The 17,557-nt window shown below is 45.7% G+C and overlaps 1 protein-coding gene across 1 annotated transcript; it reads left to right on the top strand.

Moving 5' to 3' along the window:
* Positions 1-3,722: 3,722 nt before the first annotated feature.
* On the top strand, positions 3,723-4,658 carry LOC136491698 (uncharacterized). Its single transcript, XM_066487958.1, has one exon. It carries the CDS (start codon positions 3,723-3,725, stop codon positions 4,656-4,658), a length of 936 nt encoding a protein of 311 aa, XP_066344055.1.
* Positions 4,659-17,557: the final 12,899 nt, after the last annotated feature.

The following is a 17,557-nucleotide window of genomic DNA, read 5'->3' as shown; positions in this document are numbered from 1 at the left end:
GCTAGCAAAGATGCGTCATTTGGCATGTCCAATAGCAAAATTTGCCTAAATTAAACCATCTCCAAGAGTACCCAATAAAAATAATAATTCACTTCTAAAAATTAAAATTTGGTCGATGTCATCTACCCGACCGCTGCTGCAGGACCTCCACGTCGTGCCCCGCATCCACCACGGCCGCCATCAGTAGCTCGTACTCTAGCAGGTTGATGGTCATGCACACTGGCCAGGATCTCCCCGTGGCCGGAACCCATGCATCGCTGCCTGATGGTAGAAGCCTACAATGCTTCTTTGCCGATCGATCTGCTCTGCAGCCGGCGGCAGCTACCGCACACTACTATGCCGAAGGGGAGCGCGCTGTCGGAGAGCAGCAGGTACATCACCACGCAGGTCACGCACTCTGGCCGAGATCTCCCCCTGGCCGGGAAGCTTTGTAGGCTTCTGATTCGTAGTAGTGTACGTTGGTGACAAAGTAGTCCCAGCAGAGCCCGCCCGTGGCCATGTCGCGGGTTCACACACGATTGCTACTCCGTGTAAAGATAGCGTGGAGGGGTGAGTTTTTGCAAGTGGTAAAAGTTTAGGTGGAATTAGGAGGGCTGCTAGGGTGCAGCCGCTCGGACCGGACCCCGCGCCGGCCAGCTGCACGCGAAAGTAAAAAGCGTGGGAAGCGCGCGCGTGAGGGATCCTGGTGCCGGTAATTATTGCGCAGATATGACCACCTCACCCAAGTCTCTCAACAGTGACCTTAAATAAACTAAAAAATCATAACTACTAAAGTAATCATCCAAACTAAATTCTGATTACACCATTGAGTTTCTTGCAATAAATTCTTCAAAACAAGATCCCACATAAATATATTTAGACAAAATTGTGTTAATGAACATTTATCTTATAAAGATAAGAACACTTTCTTTTATTGAGCAGAGATGATGTTCTAGGTTCAGAGAAGAATGTTCTATCTTCGTAAGAAAAATGTTCTCGATTTAGAAGAACAATATTCTGCTTTTAGGTTCATGATATTGGTATTATAATATACATAAAAATAAATAAAATGCATAACATAAATAAAAAATAATAAAATCTAGAGCAAAGCATAAGAAAAAAACGCGTAATAGAGAAAAATTTAAAAGAACATCACATGGATACTTTTCAAACATTCTAAAATATACTATAGAGCATCACATGTATACTAAGTAAACATCACTACATACACTATATAACATCACTAAATACATTATAGAACATCGCATATATATTACGCGAACATCACTGAATAAATCATAGAACATCACATTTTTACTAAGTGAACATCACAAAAAACATCATAGAACATCACATTTATACTGCGAGAACATCACATATAAATTACGTAAACATCGCAAAGTACATTATAGAACATTACATGCCTACCACATGAACAATAAAAAATACAGAACATCACATGTATAACACGTGAACATAAAAAAACATAGAATATTACATATATACTACTTAAATATAAAAAAAACAACATAGAACATAAAAAAAAGAAAAAAAGAAAGGAAAAAAGAAATAAAAGAAAGGTAAAAAATATAAAAAAAAGAAAATAATGATAAACACATAAAACATGAAAGGAAAATAAAAAATAAATGATGCACAAAAAAGGAAAGAAAAGAAAAGAAAAAAGAAAAAAATTAAAAGAAAGATTAAAAATAAAAGACATGAATCAAAGAAAAACATAATTAGAAAAGAAACAAAGAAAATAAATAAAGTGAAATCAAAAGAAAAAAAAAGATAAAAATAGAACGTCACATGTACAACATGCGAACATAAAAAAATAATAAGAAAAGTAAAAAAGAAAAAAGAAAAAGAAATAAAAAATATTAAAACATAAAAAATAAAATAAAATAATAAATATCATAAAAGAAAAAATAAAATAAACATAGAAAATGAAGCACGAAAAGAAAAAATATAAAGAAAAAAGAAATGAAAAGGAAAAGAAAAAACTAAGAGAAGAATAAGAAAAAGAAAAAAAAACAAACTAACGCTGCGACGTACCTGTGCTCCCGGCCGTCGTTTTGCTCCGTAATCCCGCACGTGTGGTTTCCCACGCAACCTTCGGCGCATTTTCTGTGCTCCCTTCAGTGTGTGCATCCGGTCAGAATGTTCGGACCGCAAGATTTTCGGGGACTAGGAGCTGATGGAGATGTGTTTATCACAATCTTGCTAAAAATCCTAGATTAAGAGGGTCTTTTGGAACACTTGGAGATGCTCTTACAACCTATTATTATACTTGCTCTAAGCAAAAGATATTTCCATAATTATGGCCTGTTTGGCACGGCTTTGGCTCGTGAAAAAACAGCTCTAGCTCTAGCTCATATGGAAAAGCAGCTTTTTCTGACTCTGGCTTATTTGTACGAAAACGTTTGGCAAAACGGCTTCTCCTAGTTGTAAAGAATATGTCAAATATCCAAAATACTCTTATATTTTTTTTTCTCTATTTTCATTTTTCTTTTTTCTCTTTATTTTTCTTTTCTTTTTCTTTCTTTTTTTCTTTTTCTTTCCTTCTCCCCTTATTTTCTTCTCCTTATCCGAACGGCCACACTCCTTATCCTGTCACCCACTCCCTCCCTCCCCTCTCTCTCTCTCTCTCTCTCTCTCTCTCTGGCGTAGCAGGAGGCTGGCGGGGGAGCTCGAGGCCGGTGGTGGGGCGGAGCAGGGAGGGGCCAGCAGTGGGGCGGAGCTGGAGCTCGAGGCCGGCGGGGCGGAGCTGGGAGCTGGCGGTGGGGCGGAGCTCGAGGTCGGCGGTGCGGTGCAGGGAGATCAAAGCCGCGCGGGGCGGAGCTCGAGGCCGGCACGGCGGCGGCCGTCGGCGTGTGGCGTCGGGGAGGAGAGCAAGCTGAGGACAAGGATGGAAAGTGTGGAAGAGGAGCTAGAATAAGCCCCTTTTTTTGGCTTCTAGCGGGCAGAGGAACTGTGTCACCGCATTTTGTGGGGCTTTTGCTGGCTCTCGGTCGCAAGCCGTTTTGGGCTCGAGCATTTGGCACGGCTTCATCAAAAGCCGCTCTACAAGCTGCTCGATGAGCCGTGCCAAAGGGCCCCTTAATAAAGGGTTACAGTTTCACCAACAATCTATCCTAATAAAATTCTTAAAATGCCTTGTATTTTAGGACCAGAGAAGTAACTAATTATAAACCTATACGGCTATACCGTTTGGTGACTTTCCCATACTTCGATAATATACAGTGAATACAGCTTGATATCCATTGGCAAGAAAATTTGATTCAGTGAATACAGCTTGATATCTATTGGCAAGAAAATTTGATTGAATGCGTGTCAAGTGTCATGTTCCTATTGGTTAAACAAAAATCAACAGTGATCTAAGAGATATATTTGCATGTCACTATATCGGGTATGCAGTCGCTCTCCAGTTCGATTAATTCGGAAATTGTTTGGCAGGCAACAAGTCATGTATCGTTTTCACCGAGTATCTCCCGGCTGAATCTGATTATCTCCGACTCAAGACATGATTAGCAATCCTAAACCTTGTCACTCTCCGGTAAGTGACTCGTGCACGCTTGTAGTCCGCCGCGTGCTACTCGGAATCGTAACCGCTTGCTATAATAGGAATAGGCGCGGTCCATGAACGTAAGAAGGACATCGACCAACAACAGACTTCTGCTATCTCCTTTGATCCTCGAATAGCAAAACCACTAGCGACGAGTCCGCCTCCGATGGTACTGGACATGGCTGCCGACGGCGGCTCCGCAGTAAAGATGGTCGTCAGCTACGGCGGGGAGATCATGAGCTGCTCCGACACCGGTAAGGCTTGGTACGCCGGGGGCGAGAACCGGATCGTCCGGGTCGGCATGTCTGCGCGCCTGAGCGAGCTCCGCGCACGGTTGGCGGCGCTGGCCGGCTACTCAGACGTTCGCATCCAATACGCGGTTGCCGGCCCCGGCGGGGACGGACTGGACACGCTCCACGACGTGGCGGACGACTACGACCTGTGGGTACTCGTGACGCGCCTCTACTGCTGCAATGGCCTGGCCTCCAGGGACGGCCGCGTCCGGGCATTCCTGTTCCCCATCAATGCACCGCCGCGGCTCACACCGGATGGCATCCCACGGCCAGCGTCGTCACCGTCGCTTCTGGAGAGTTCAAAGCAAGGACGCGGTGTGGCAGCAGCGAGAGAGACGTTCACGCTCACAAGGGCGCAGAGCGCCATGGCGCTTTCCACTTGCACGCCGGCTTCATCGATGGCATTGTCAAGTGATGAAGGCTCCGAAACCCAAGTTGATAGTGGATTCGAAGCCCTTGCAGAAATCGCGGCTGCGCAGCGCTCAGCTACGGGGAACGCAGCCTCTTCGTCCGCGACATCATCGTCAGGTGTTGCTGCTTCGACGGGACAAGCTGATAGCGGATTCGACGCACTGGCAGCGATTGCGGCGGCACAGAGCTCTACGACGGAATACACAGCACGTGGTGCCGCTTGTGTTGCCCAAGCTGATAGCGGATTCGAGGCGCTGGCAAGTGTGGCAGTGGCACGACAGCAGAGGGTCCAGGTGTTCCCTCCGCCTGCTACTGCTGTATTCTTGTTCTTGGTGGTGCCAGTACCACCGGTGGCCGTATTCTTCCATGCGATCCCAGTGTACGGATGCTTAATCCCCGCCGTTCTGTAGAGTGGATGCTGGATGCATGTGTATATATTGGCATTGCTCGTGTCAGCACACTTCTATGAACCGTAGCATTGCATTGACACATTCGAAAAATAGTGTTATTTTAACTTCATATCCTAAGTCAATAACCATATTCAAGTTCGTGTTTACTAAGCCTCTTAAGGTGCTGTTTGTTTGGTGGTGGGATGCGGTGGTATGGAATGGGGATGATCTCCCTTTTAGAGCTTTTTGGTTTAGAGTAAAGGACGGGTGAGACGATCCCACTAGGGTATATTCCATTAAGATTTGGGATGACCTGCCCCCAGAAATTGGGTGGACAGAGTAACGCGAAGTGGGATGGCCGTTGCGGCTCAAGCGCACGCATGCATGGTCAGAGGAAAAGAGAAGGGGAGGGGCGGCTGTTGAGGAAGAAGAGCATCGCGCGAGCTCTGGCTCTGGCCTGCCGCCACTGTGTGATCACCAAGTCCGGCCCTGCGAGCACACGAGCAGAGGAGGAAGAGGAGAACCGAGCATAGGGCTCCAGGGCATGGCCTCGCACAGGGCGAGGGTGAGGGCTTTGGTCACCAGCGGGTGGCGGCACGAGGGGTCGCTTACGGGCGTCGGCAGCGCGAGGAGACGCGTGCGGGCGGGCGGGGGGGGGGGGGGGGGGGGGGGGAGCACGATGGGCCGCACACGGGCAAACCAAGCGAGGGAGCTCCGTCATCGCACTCCTCATCCCGGGAGGTCTGCACGGTGTTGGGCTGCGGTTGTGGACAAAGGAGATAAGGATAGGAGGGAGACAAAACAAAAAAATAAAATAACTGACAAATGGGCCCACTTGTTAGTACCTAGTCCCACTTTTTGATGTCTCCATGCCAAACACAAAATGGGTAGGTCACATCCTTCCTCAACCAAAAAGAAAATGGGCTCATCCCATCCTACAAACCGGAAACAGGATCATCCCACACCACAATGTCTCCCAACCAAACGCTACCTAAGTGTATTTTGGTTTATGGGACCACGAAGGATGATGTGGGGCGGTCCTCGTTCCAAAGGTGTTGTTTGTTCATAGTCGAGTGGGATGAAGTATCCCTCTAGGGAATATTTTTGGGATATCCTCTCAAATTTGGATGCCCCTGTCTCCAGAAACGAGGGTATGGTTGGATGAGGTGGGACGAGTAGGCCTCACGAGTTGTTGCAATCCTAGAAAAGAGGCCGACAGGTAGACCCCTCATGCCAGATTCATCTAAAACCTTTTGTTCCTTAACCAAATAGAAAACAGGGACCGTCCTATCCCCTACAACGAAACATAAAACATGATCAGTCCTATCCCTAAAAGATAAATGGAGTCTGTTCTATCCCACCGTGACTCTGAACTAAACACTCATGTGATCATTTGACTCCATCTTTCGCTCAACGTCACATCTTTGGCCTTTATCTAATCCCTTATATCACGTTTAACTCTCGTGCATATATATATATATATATATATATATATATATATATATAGACACACACACATACATACATGATAAAGATATGGACACCCAATTCCAGGAGCATCCCGAAGCCATTATGGCACCACTCAAGTACCAGGTAGGCACCAATTTATTCGAATCCACTTTAGAGTTTTGGTTTCTTACCGTTGGATCTCTCACTTGTGCATGAGCATAAGAAAAGTTAGTAGATCGCACTTGTGACATATTCCTCCCTACCTTTAGGACAACTTATTATATCAAAAGTATGCATATTAGTATTGGAAAATTTAATTTATTGTAGCCATCTTAGACACAATAGAGGTCGAGATGTTGCAATGGCATGCTATATGCGAACTGTTAATTTCCACTTATGGTTATTATTGATGAACTAGAATTTGAACCATGATCATGAATTCGATCATGATGGAGATTTGATCGAGTAAAGGGTGGTCTCACTTGAGTCGACTAAAGATGGACCCGTTGGTCCTTTTTTCTCGAATGCGTGGGAGAGTTGTGCATCTTTGTATTACAGGGAGGAAAAAAAGATCGGCCCTTACATGAACACCACCACCTCACTCCGGGCCGAGCCATGAGGGATTGAATGAAAAAAAGTTTGCACTGATAACAAAAAACAGAAAGATGAGGCCTGACCAAAAACCCTTACAAACTAGAATTAACTAACCCAAGCCATGACCTAGACCGAGAGTCCATGGGCCTCGTGCACTAGCGAGATGCCACAACTTCTCCTCATCTTTGAAAGCATACATGAGGCTAGAAATTCTCAGTGGAGCTCCATCAAAGACACAAGCATTGTGATGCTTCCAAAGGATCCATGCCCCCAAAATAATGACGGTGTTTAGCCCCTTCTTGTTTTCCTTCGGCAGGTTCTTTATAGCTTTGCGCCACCAATCACCGAAGGAAATTTCATGAGAGCTAGATACTCGATCTTGTAGTCCCAACGCGGATAGAATCCGGTACTAGAAATCCCGTGCCAACACACAGGTGGTCAGGAGATGCTGGATGTTCTCCTCCTCCTAGTCGCAAAATGGATAGTGACTGGAATGTGGAAGTCCTCTCCTCGCGAGTCTGTCAGGCATCCAACACCTATTCCTTATTGCCAACAAGGAAAAGTTTGCATTTCGCTGAAGCCCATGATCTTCAAACTCGACGCCAAGAGTTGAATGTAATAGAACCATTAAAAAATGCCCGATAAGAAGACTTTGATGAAAACAACCTGATGCTTCTAGCCTCCAAAGGTGGACGTCTGCATCCTGGGTCAGTATTGTCTCCTAGAGGATATCCCACGCAACCGAAAAAATTCAAACAAACCAATCAAAGAGAGTCCTCCTGTGATGTCTGCTGGCCAGTCATGAGCTTTTAAAGCTTCTGCTACAGTGCGATGTGTGCCGGTATTCTGTGGAATAGCAGCCACCACAGTTGGTGCAATTTCTTGAAGTGAGCAGCCAATAAGCCATCAGTCTGACCAGAAAAGTGTGCTACTCCCATCCCCGACATGAGTCTCCATCCAAATGTTAAACATAGCCGTGGCATTTGGGTGCACCTGTATGTCTAGACCAGCCCAAGCTCTATTGGGCTCTATCTTTTTGAGCGACAGCGACTGTGTCAGGATTATGATCCCCGGGTGTCTTAAGCCTTCGACTAGTTAGTAGGCCGAGCTGGCCACGATACATAGCTAGCAAGGGCCCGAACGACCGAGGGCCAGCTGATCCAAGAAAACCAGGCCAAGCACTAAGGCCAAAGTCGTCCATGACCCGTTCATCAGACTTAGCCGCACGACGCATAAGAAAATCACGACCTCTCCACCGTCCCGACCCCTAGGAGGAACGAGGAGAGGTCGGACCCAGCCAAGCGTGCCTGCTCTGACAAGAGTGAGAACGTTGCATTGATCCCGCAAGGACCGAGGGGACAACGGTCACCTCGGTCCGGTCAGACGCCATCCCTGCACCACGTAGCACAGACAAGACAACACCGCACGACGGCGATGTCCAGGTATGGTGCCCACCGTCCAGATACGGCCCAACAAAGGTATGGTGCCCACCGTCTAGATACGGCCCAACAAGATGCATGTACGATTCTACCCACTATGGGATGGGATCCACGATGGAGGCCTTGACTTGGAGGCCATCTAGACTAGCGGAAGCCACGACCCCGGAGGTCAAGATCATGGCCACCAACTCTGGAACATGACCAGGCAATCGGTGACCTAGGGGCAGCTAGTAACTCCTGTACGATGCCCCTAGGAAACTAGGAGGCGATGACGAAGACTACAACGGAGACCACATCGAACAGGATGGCTGGTGAACCACCGCCATGCCTACAGTGCCACCATGGCCGGCATAGTGGCACCACGCCACACCTTACTACAACGTGGGCACAAGACCATAACAACAACCATGCTCAAACGTGCACCACAAGATGGCGTAGCTTGCATGCCAAGTTAGCTAGGTTCCTCCCTCAGGCTCACGATCCCTCGGTCGGGAGAACCTTCTTCTTTGTACATGCCCTGACCCTGAACTCTATATAAGGGTAACTAGGGCACGATCCCAAGGGGGAGACACACACTCTCATTTTCTTCACACCACCTGACTCCTAAAGCTTCCCTTCAGGCAGCTCATCTCTTAGCTCTAGCTCTCCTACCTCTTCCACCATTCTTGCACCCTTCATTGTAAGAACTTTAGAGCATTCAAGTGAGGAACACGCACTCGATCATCTCTGAGACTAGACATAGGGCTTCGGCCTGAACCAGTATAAATCCTCATGTCTTTTGGATACTACCATCGTCTTTCTAGAGTAGCTCGACAATCATATAAATTTACTAGTCCAGTTTACAAAACACCGACAGTTGGCACGCTAGGTAGGAGACAGTCGCTCACTCTCGTTTGTTGAGAAGAAAGTGATGGCTCCTCGCACCAACAGTGGACTCGCTCACGAAATGGCCCACGGTAGCCACATCTGCCACGAAAACTATGAGTTCACTAGCGTCAAAGGACCAGCACCCGTGTCTGCCTTTAGCTACGGGCCAGACCTCCGCATCGGAGATCTGGACCCCATGGTCTACGACGGACACTCTCAGAACTGCATAGGCTTATTTGCATGATCATAATTTTTCTTACCTTAATGACAAGTTGCATAGGCTTATTTTATCAAAAATAGTTTAGCCAAGTGAAAAGTGTTAAACAATAGATTTAATATTTTTCTTACTTTAATCCTAGCATAAGAACACTGTGTAAAAGTTTGCATGATCATATGTTATATATTTTTACCCCATTTATTTTCACTAGAAACTAGCAATTAATTAAGATTAAATAAAAAGACCATATTCTAAGTATGCCTACTATAGGTTTAGTATTTTTTTCTAGCTAGAGCATGTTAACACAAGACCAGCAAAATTTGAATCATAATTTTTGCACTTCCCTAGGTCAAGATATGCATTTTACAAGATGGAAATAAATTTAAAAGCACTTATCTAGCTCAATTTAATTCTCCTAGAAAAATATCCCAAACAGTAGGTTTTATATTTTTATCAAATAGTACACTTCAAGATGAATCTAACAAAATTTAGTTCACCTCATTTGGACACTCCTAACTCCAAATATGATTTTTGCAAGTTTGCTACAAAATCTATGAAAACAAATAAAGAAAATCACTGAAAAAATCTGAAATATACTACATACACCCGGTCTATACACCCATTGCGGCTGATAGCAGGGGCCCGCGGTCAACGTGACCCCATGCGATAGACACACAGAGCAGGGGTGTGGCTTGACCGGTGGCAAACTCGTCGACGACAAGGTCACCGGCGGCGAGGTCACCGACATTGTGTTCCCCACACTCTTGTGCATCGACTGATACCCTTGGTTAGCCCGGTGGATCATCGGAGCTACCTCACCAGTGACAACGGTGACATGGCAGAGGTGCTCTATTGTGGGCTCGTTGTCTCTGGTGACGATACGATTAGGCGAGTGTGGCTACAGCGTTAGGAGGTCCTAGCAGAGCACTAGCGTTAGGTCTAGGTCACGGTGGAGCGGTAGTGTGCTCTGACCGCGTGCATGGCGGCATGGTGGTGCATGGCGCATGACAGTGAGGTCACCATTCCGACAAGACGGTGGCCAAAGGTAGGTCTTCATCTTCGAGGAAGATGTGGAAGTTCTAGACGACACGGTAACGGGCATAAGAGGGAGCTAAAGGCAGCCAGTGAGGTCGGTGGTAGCGAGCTCGTGCTCACGGCCATGGCATCTATATATGAATTTAACAAAATTTGGTTCACCCCATTTGGACACTCCTAGCTCTATATATGAATTTTTGAAGTTTGTAACTAAATCCATGGAAAAAATTAATAAAGAAAATCAAATTTCAAATCGGGCACTATAGCTAGGTGCACCCGGTGTATACACCTCGCCGCAACTAACGACTGGGCCCTACAGTCAACTCAGCCCCACGTGACAGAGAGACAGAGCTGAGCACTGGCTTGATCGGTGAAAAGCTCACCGATGGTGAGGTCACCGACGATGAGGTCAGCACCAACATGTTCCCCATCCTATTCCGCACCTATAGGTTTCCTAGATTTGCTCAGAGGATCACCGGAGCTAGCTCGCTAGTGAGCATGGTGGCTCATCAGTGGCTCGCGGTGGCAGACTCGCCGTCTCCAGCGATGGCATGTCTAGGCGAGCGTGGCAACAACATCAGTAGGTCCTAGCGGAGGTCTAAGGTTAGGTTAGGGCGATGGTGGAGTAGCGGTGAAGCTTGGCCACGTGCATGGTGGCATTGCGGCATGAGCACAGCGGTGGCACGGTGATGTTTCAGTGGGAAAGGTGACACAAGCGTGTAGCCGTATTCCTTGCGAGCTTCGCCGTCCTAAGGCTAAACCCTAACGCCTAACTGAGAGAGAGAACGACGATCAGACAGGCATGGCCATGGTGACGTGCATGGCGATAGCGCTCTCGGCTCATGGTGGTGCGGCTTGTGTTCCAGCACTGACGACATGGTAGCAGCTCAAGGAGCTATGGCTATAGCTTCTAGGACCTACGACAAAGATGAATCAAGAGAGAGAGATTGGAGGGGTGGTGGATAGGGCTAGCAATGGCTAACTCGGAGCTCGGTGGCGCTCTATGGCCATGGCGGCAACGGCGACGCGCAAAGTGGCCTTACCCTTGCTCGAATGGCGGTGCTAGCGACTCTATGAGGTGAAGCACATCAAAGTGGAGCTATGGGAGAGATGGATTGGATGGTGGTGTAGTGAGGTTGGCGTGCGAGTGTGACTGAGGCGCGTGGTGGTGACGATGACTTGCTCTGCTCGGCTTTGAGCGAGAGAGCGAGGCAAGGTGAGGCAGAGAGAGTGAGGGCGCGTGGAGAGCAAGCGGGGATGTGGCTCCCTTTGTTGTCTGCCCTGGCCTAACACGCGGGCCTAACGCCGACGTATGGCATCCGCACGACGGACACAGCCTGTGGCCAGTCGGCCATAATGTCGCGTTGTTCCGGCCGGTTTCAAGCCGTAACAGACGACTGATAGAGCAAGTTCATGTACATGTAACTGCCAAACGAGCTCGATTTAGCAAAAACTTCCCTAATATGAATTGTAGGGTTATCGGAGATCTACAACTTTGCTTAAATGAGTTTGGCCTAATTCGAGCTGGTTTACAAGTTACAATGCTCTAATGTGGGCTACATTGAAACTAAAACACAGCTTCAAGACTTTGTGAAATTTCAAGTTTTGAAAACAACATTTTGTTGATACTTGTGAGCTCTATTTGACCATGTTAGACACTAAATCAGCTCATGACCCTTAAATAAAGTTTGTTACCCTTGATGTGAACTACAAATTTTATTTAGATCACACAACCATGCAAACACTCTAAGATACTGTTCAACTTCAGTCAAACTAGTATCATGAAAATGACATTTCAAATGAAACCAACACTTAGAAACAAATTTGGTTTATGTCATGAATATAAACATTATTCCAATTATTACTCTAGATGTGTCTAAGGTGTTTTCATGACCTCACAAACATTTCATACACTGGTCACATATGATTACAAGCATAAGCATATATATAAAATCAACATTTCATGTGATAAGGTATAAGAATGAAATGAAATTTCATATGCTCATGCTCATGAATGCTTGGATGATGCTTGTGCTCATGAAATGCAGGTGCCAAATGTAAAGCTTAACACTAGGGTGTTACAACATAAATAGTTCCCTCCATCCGAGCTGGTCCCTTACCTCATTCTCGCCTTCTACCGCTGTTCCGTCAATCTGAAGGGGAGACAGAAGGAAAGGGGTCAAATTTGTGAGGTTTACCTCTAGATTGTGTGTGTTGCCGCTGTCGCCATCTACTTCACCGCCTCTGCCCCTTCTTTTGCTTGGGTCACAAGATGGGAGAGTGGGTACCTTCATCGGTGAAGGAGGCCAAGTTGCAACGCCTCATGGCAAAGGGTCTCCTTCCATTGAAGGAGGTCACCGGATGGAGGGCTCCCACTGGTGAGGTGGTGCCCCATCCGCAACCTAGGGAAGAGGTGTCGTTCACCAACTTCCACAAGCACGAGTTTGTGGTCCTGGTGTCTGACTTCCTCCGTGGCTTCCTTCATGAGTATGGAGTCTAGCTACAACACCTTCCTCCCAATGTGTTGTTATAGCTGGCGGGCTTCGTCGTCATGTGCGAGGCCTTCCTAGGGATAGTGCCCAACAAAGACCTATTCTAGAGGGTTTTCAAGGTGGAAACCCACAAGGTGCATGGTTCTGATGGCAGTGTGCTTGCTCTCATGGGCAGGATGAACCTTTAGATGCGCCATGGGGTCTCTTGTAGTTGTCTGTGCTTGCCGCTAAAGTCTTTGAACTTTGGCTGGTACAGACACTGGTTCTACATTTGGGATGATGTAATTGCTCCCTCCCTCCCTTCTCCAGCATCGTTGTTCTGCGGACCATGGTGGCTTGGATGGCATCACTGTTCTATGGACCATGGTGGAGCAATGGGTTCAACCATTGAAGCGGTGGGCAACCCTGTTGTGTGACTATTCTAGGGTCAAACACTTGACCTGTGAGACCATGGAGATGCTCAAGGTCTCTAAGATCACGAAGCAGGTCAGCGGGCTAGTCTCTTCTGGGACCGTTGTTATGGCTGAATGCATGATGGAGGCATTTTCGATGGACATTTGACCTAATCTAGTAGGCCACCTCAATACGTTCTCCTTTCTTTTTTGAAAGTTGTTGGCTAATTAGTTTTGTTTTCATAGCCTACGCCCTCGTTTAGCTCCCTTTTCCTAGAGGCGCCAAGCGTGCCGCTTAGGAATAGGTGGCTGCTAAGGAGAGGAAGCACCTTTGGAGGGAAAAGGCAATGAAGCACATGGAGCGTTAGAAGCCTAGAGCATCATTGTTAGATGATGAGGAGGAGTGCTCTGAGGGAGAAGATGAGGACTTGGCGGCTCTTCAGAGCGCCCTCAATGTCTCGCGCAGATCCGGCAACGGCGTCGGGCCGAGCCATGTAGACCACCTGGTGTAACACCCTAGTGTTAAGCATGCATTTGGCATTGGTAGTGCACGAGCACAAGCATCATTGAGCATTCATGAGCATGAGCATGTCAAATTCTATCTTCAATATCTTGCTTATATCACTTGTGATGTCTCTTAAATTTATACCTAGGCTAGGGTTTACATGTGATCAATGTGTGAAATGCTTGTAGGACCTTTGGAGTACCTTAAACATGTTTATAATGTCACAAGGAACAACTTTGGTATTCATGACTTGGACCAATTTGGCCTCTAAGTCATGATTATAATGTAAGCTACCATTTTCAAGTTGCATGTTTGACCTAAGTTGAATTGTAGCATAGAATGTTTGCATGGCAGTGCACCCTTAACCATACTTTGGAGCTTTGTATTTTGAAAACTATGGAGAATTAGATATTGCTCCCTAAAGCAAAGTAGGAGTTTACATGTAACTCTATAACTTTTAGTAATGGAGTTTTTGCTAACTCGCCACGGATTAGGAGATAGAGGTGGATGAACTTGCGCTGTCAATCATTTCATCAGGGCAGATGGCTATGAATGCCGCGCCATCAGTGGCCGACCGACCACAGGCCACGTGCGCCGCATGGTGGCCGTACACTGGCGTTGGCCTAGCCAGTTAGGCTGCAGTGTAGTTCAAAGGTCCTAATGGCTAGCGAGGGGTGAATAGCCTATTAAAAAGTTTCTACAACAACACTTAGCAAAACGGTTAGACAAATATGAGGCAAAGCGAGTGTTGCGCTAGCCTACTAAAAATGCAAGCCACCTACCACAATTCTAGTTTCTATAGTCTCTATCCACACAATGTCTATGTCACTACACTAAGTTAGTGTGCTCTCAAAGGCTAACTAAAGAGCCACACTAACCAAACTAACAAGCTCTCACGACTAGCTACACTAAAGAGCTTGACAAATAGTTTACGGTATTGTAAAGAGAGAGAGAAAGATGGTTATACCACTAAGTCGAGAAATGAACCAATCAATCACAAGAATAAATACCAATGAAGACCAATCACCTCAGAATGAAATGATGACACAATGATTTTTTACCGAGGTTCACTTGCTTACCAGCAAGCTTGTCCTCGTTGTGGTGATTCACTCACTTGGAGATTCACGTGCTAATTGGCATCACACGCCAAACCCTCAATAGGGTGCCGCACAACCAACACAAGATGAGGATCACACAGGCCATGAGCAATTTACTAGAGTAAATTTTGGCTCTCTGCCGGGGAAAGGTCATGAACCCCTCACAATCACCATGATCAGAGCTGGAGACAATGACGAACCTTCACTCGACGATCGTCCCTGCTCTAAGCCATCTAGGTGGTGGCAACCACCAAGAGTAATAAGCCAAACTTGTAGTGAAACACGAATACCAAGTGCCTCTAGATGCAAACACTCAAGCAATGCACTTGGATTCTCTCCCAATCTCACAAAGATGATGAATCAATAATGGAGATAAGTGGGAGGGCTTTGGCTAAGCTCACAAGGTTGCTATGTTAATGCAAATGGCCAAAGGTGTGAGCTAGAGCCAGCCACATGCCTTAAATAGAGCCCCCAATGAAATAGAGCCATTGGCTCCTCAATCCTCTAAAATTTAGGCTGACCAAACGTGCCAGTCAGATTGACCGAACGCTGGACCCCTATGTTCGGTCACTTGATGATCGCCACATGTCATTAGCTTCAAATGCTGAATGCCCGATCTCAATGGCTAGTCTACTTCATGCCACGTGTTAAATTATGACCGGATGCACTATAGTGTAGGACTAGACGCACCCTCGTCAGGCATCCAGTCACTTCCAGTAAGGTTCCAAAGGTGGAAATTCGCGACTGAACGCGTCCGGTGGCTCATGACTGAACCTAGGCCTACGTCCGGTCAACTCAACCTCTCTCTATTGCTTGCGTTAGCGTATGTCACTAGGTGACCGAAGGCACCCCCTACACGTCTGATCCCTCTCTCTTCAGCATCCTATCAAGGGACCGAGGGTGGCCTTCACTGTGCGCCACTGACTGAACATGGGGTTAGAGTTTGGTCAATACGAAACTTCTCCTTTTGACACCGAACATCACCACCCTTGATCAAATGTTCCAACCACCAAGTGTATCACCTTGTGCACATGTGTTAGCATATTTTCACAAGGATTTTTAATGGTGTTATCGATCCTAAATGAGTTAGAGCATCTAGTGGCACTTTGATAACCGCATTTCAATATGAGTTTCACCCCTCTTAATAGTATGGCTATCGATCCTAAATGTGATCACGCTCACTAAGTGTCTCAATCATAAAAACAAAAAAGCTCCTATCAAGTTTCACCTTTGTCTTCAGCTTTTTGTTTTTCTCTTTCTTCTTTTCCATGTCCAAGTATTTGATCATCACCATGCCATCACCATCATCATGATCTTCACCATTGCTTCATCACTTATAGTAGTGCTACATATCTCATAATCACTTTGATAAACTAGTTTAGCACTTAGGATTTCATCAATTCACCAAAACCAAACTAGAGCTTTCAATCTCCCCCTTTTTGGTAATTGATGACAACCCTTTCACAAAGATATGAATTGAAATTCATTTGAATCCATTTTGCTTGTCCAAGCATATTAACCATGTGTAAAAAGATATGGACAAGTTTCATGAATCCCATATGTTAGCAATTGCTCCCCCTACATATGTGCTAAGAGTTTGGATTGTAGCTTGCACATATGCTTAGATAGGAAATATAGGAGACAATGTCTACTAAATGATGCTAAGGTATAAAAGATGGACCTTTGAAGCGTGATACCAATCGGAGTGCACCAATATACCATCCTTAGCACCATTAGTAACTAGACATACACAAAAACTAAAATACCCAATGAGATCAACACTAGAAGCAAGGGTCTTGTTCTCATAAAATGAACATAAGTCTAGTTTCTTAACCTATGCATGCTAGTTTTTCATTTCATCATTCAATCCTATAACTAGCATATACCACGCAAGCATAAATATTGAAATTTAAAACTTGTGCTATGCAAGCAAACATATGAAATGCACATTCAAATGCATCCACCATGTTTATGAGCTTGCTCCCCCCTACTTGTGTGCTCAAAATTTTAATTGATCCCTTACTTTGTCATATCTCCCCATATGTCAATTTCTCCCCCTTTGTTATCTTTTTCACTATCTTTGTATACTATTTCTCTCCCTTTGTCATCAATGACCACAAAGGTTTAATTTTAAATAGGTTGAGATTATCAATGTCAATCAATGGGGTGAGGATCATTTTCTCAAATTTGGTCCAATCTAGATCACTTGCCAAAGATATTTAACTTGGTTTGATCCGAGGACAAGCTTCTTCACACCTTCAAATAAGGGTTATCTTGTACCTTGTTGAGTTAAACACTTATGGCTCATTCTATAGATCAAACACTAGGTTTACAAGCCCACAAACATGTCATATGCTACCACTAGACTAAATTAAGCATAGAAGTAATAGTGGTACCACACAAACATCAAAACCATTTGATTTTCATAAATGAGCCTATTAATTGTGAAAGATGACTAGATGCACTAAACATGTCCTTAGCAAGGATGTATGCCATGCCAATCAACTTTTACCTTGGATTGCTCGAAGGAGAGGCATGTCATATAAGTGGGGGGTGCATCAACACATATTTGAGAAATCCAATATGCTCATTTCATTCCTTAGCATGCAAAACCTTTTCTCATCTAACGGCTTGGTGAATATATCGGCAAGTTGATCTTCGGTGACTACACTCTCAATGCAAATGTCCCCTTTTTGTTGGTGATCTCTTATGAAATGGCGGCAGACATCAATGTGCTTTGTTCTTGCATGTTGAATCGGGTTGTTGGTTAACTTGATTGCACTCTCATTGTCACATAGCAATGGCACTTTGTTGAACTTGATTCCAAAGTCAT

Source organism: Miscanthus floridulus, chromosome 11, assembly GCF_019320115.1.
Source record: "Miscanthus floridulus cultivar M001 chromosome 11, ASM1932011v1, whole genome shotgun sequence".
Taxonomy (NCBI): domain Eukaryota; kingdom Viridiplantae; phylum Streptophyta; class Magnoliopsida; order Poales; family Poaceae; genus Miscanthus; species Miscanthus floridulus.
This window is presented reverse-complemented; position numbering and strand designations above follow the sequence as displayed.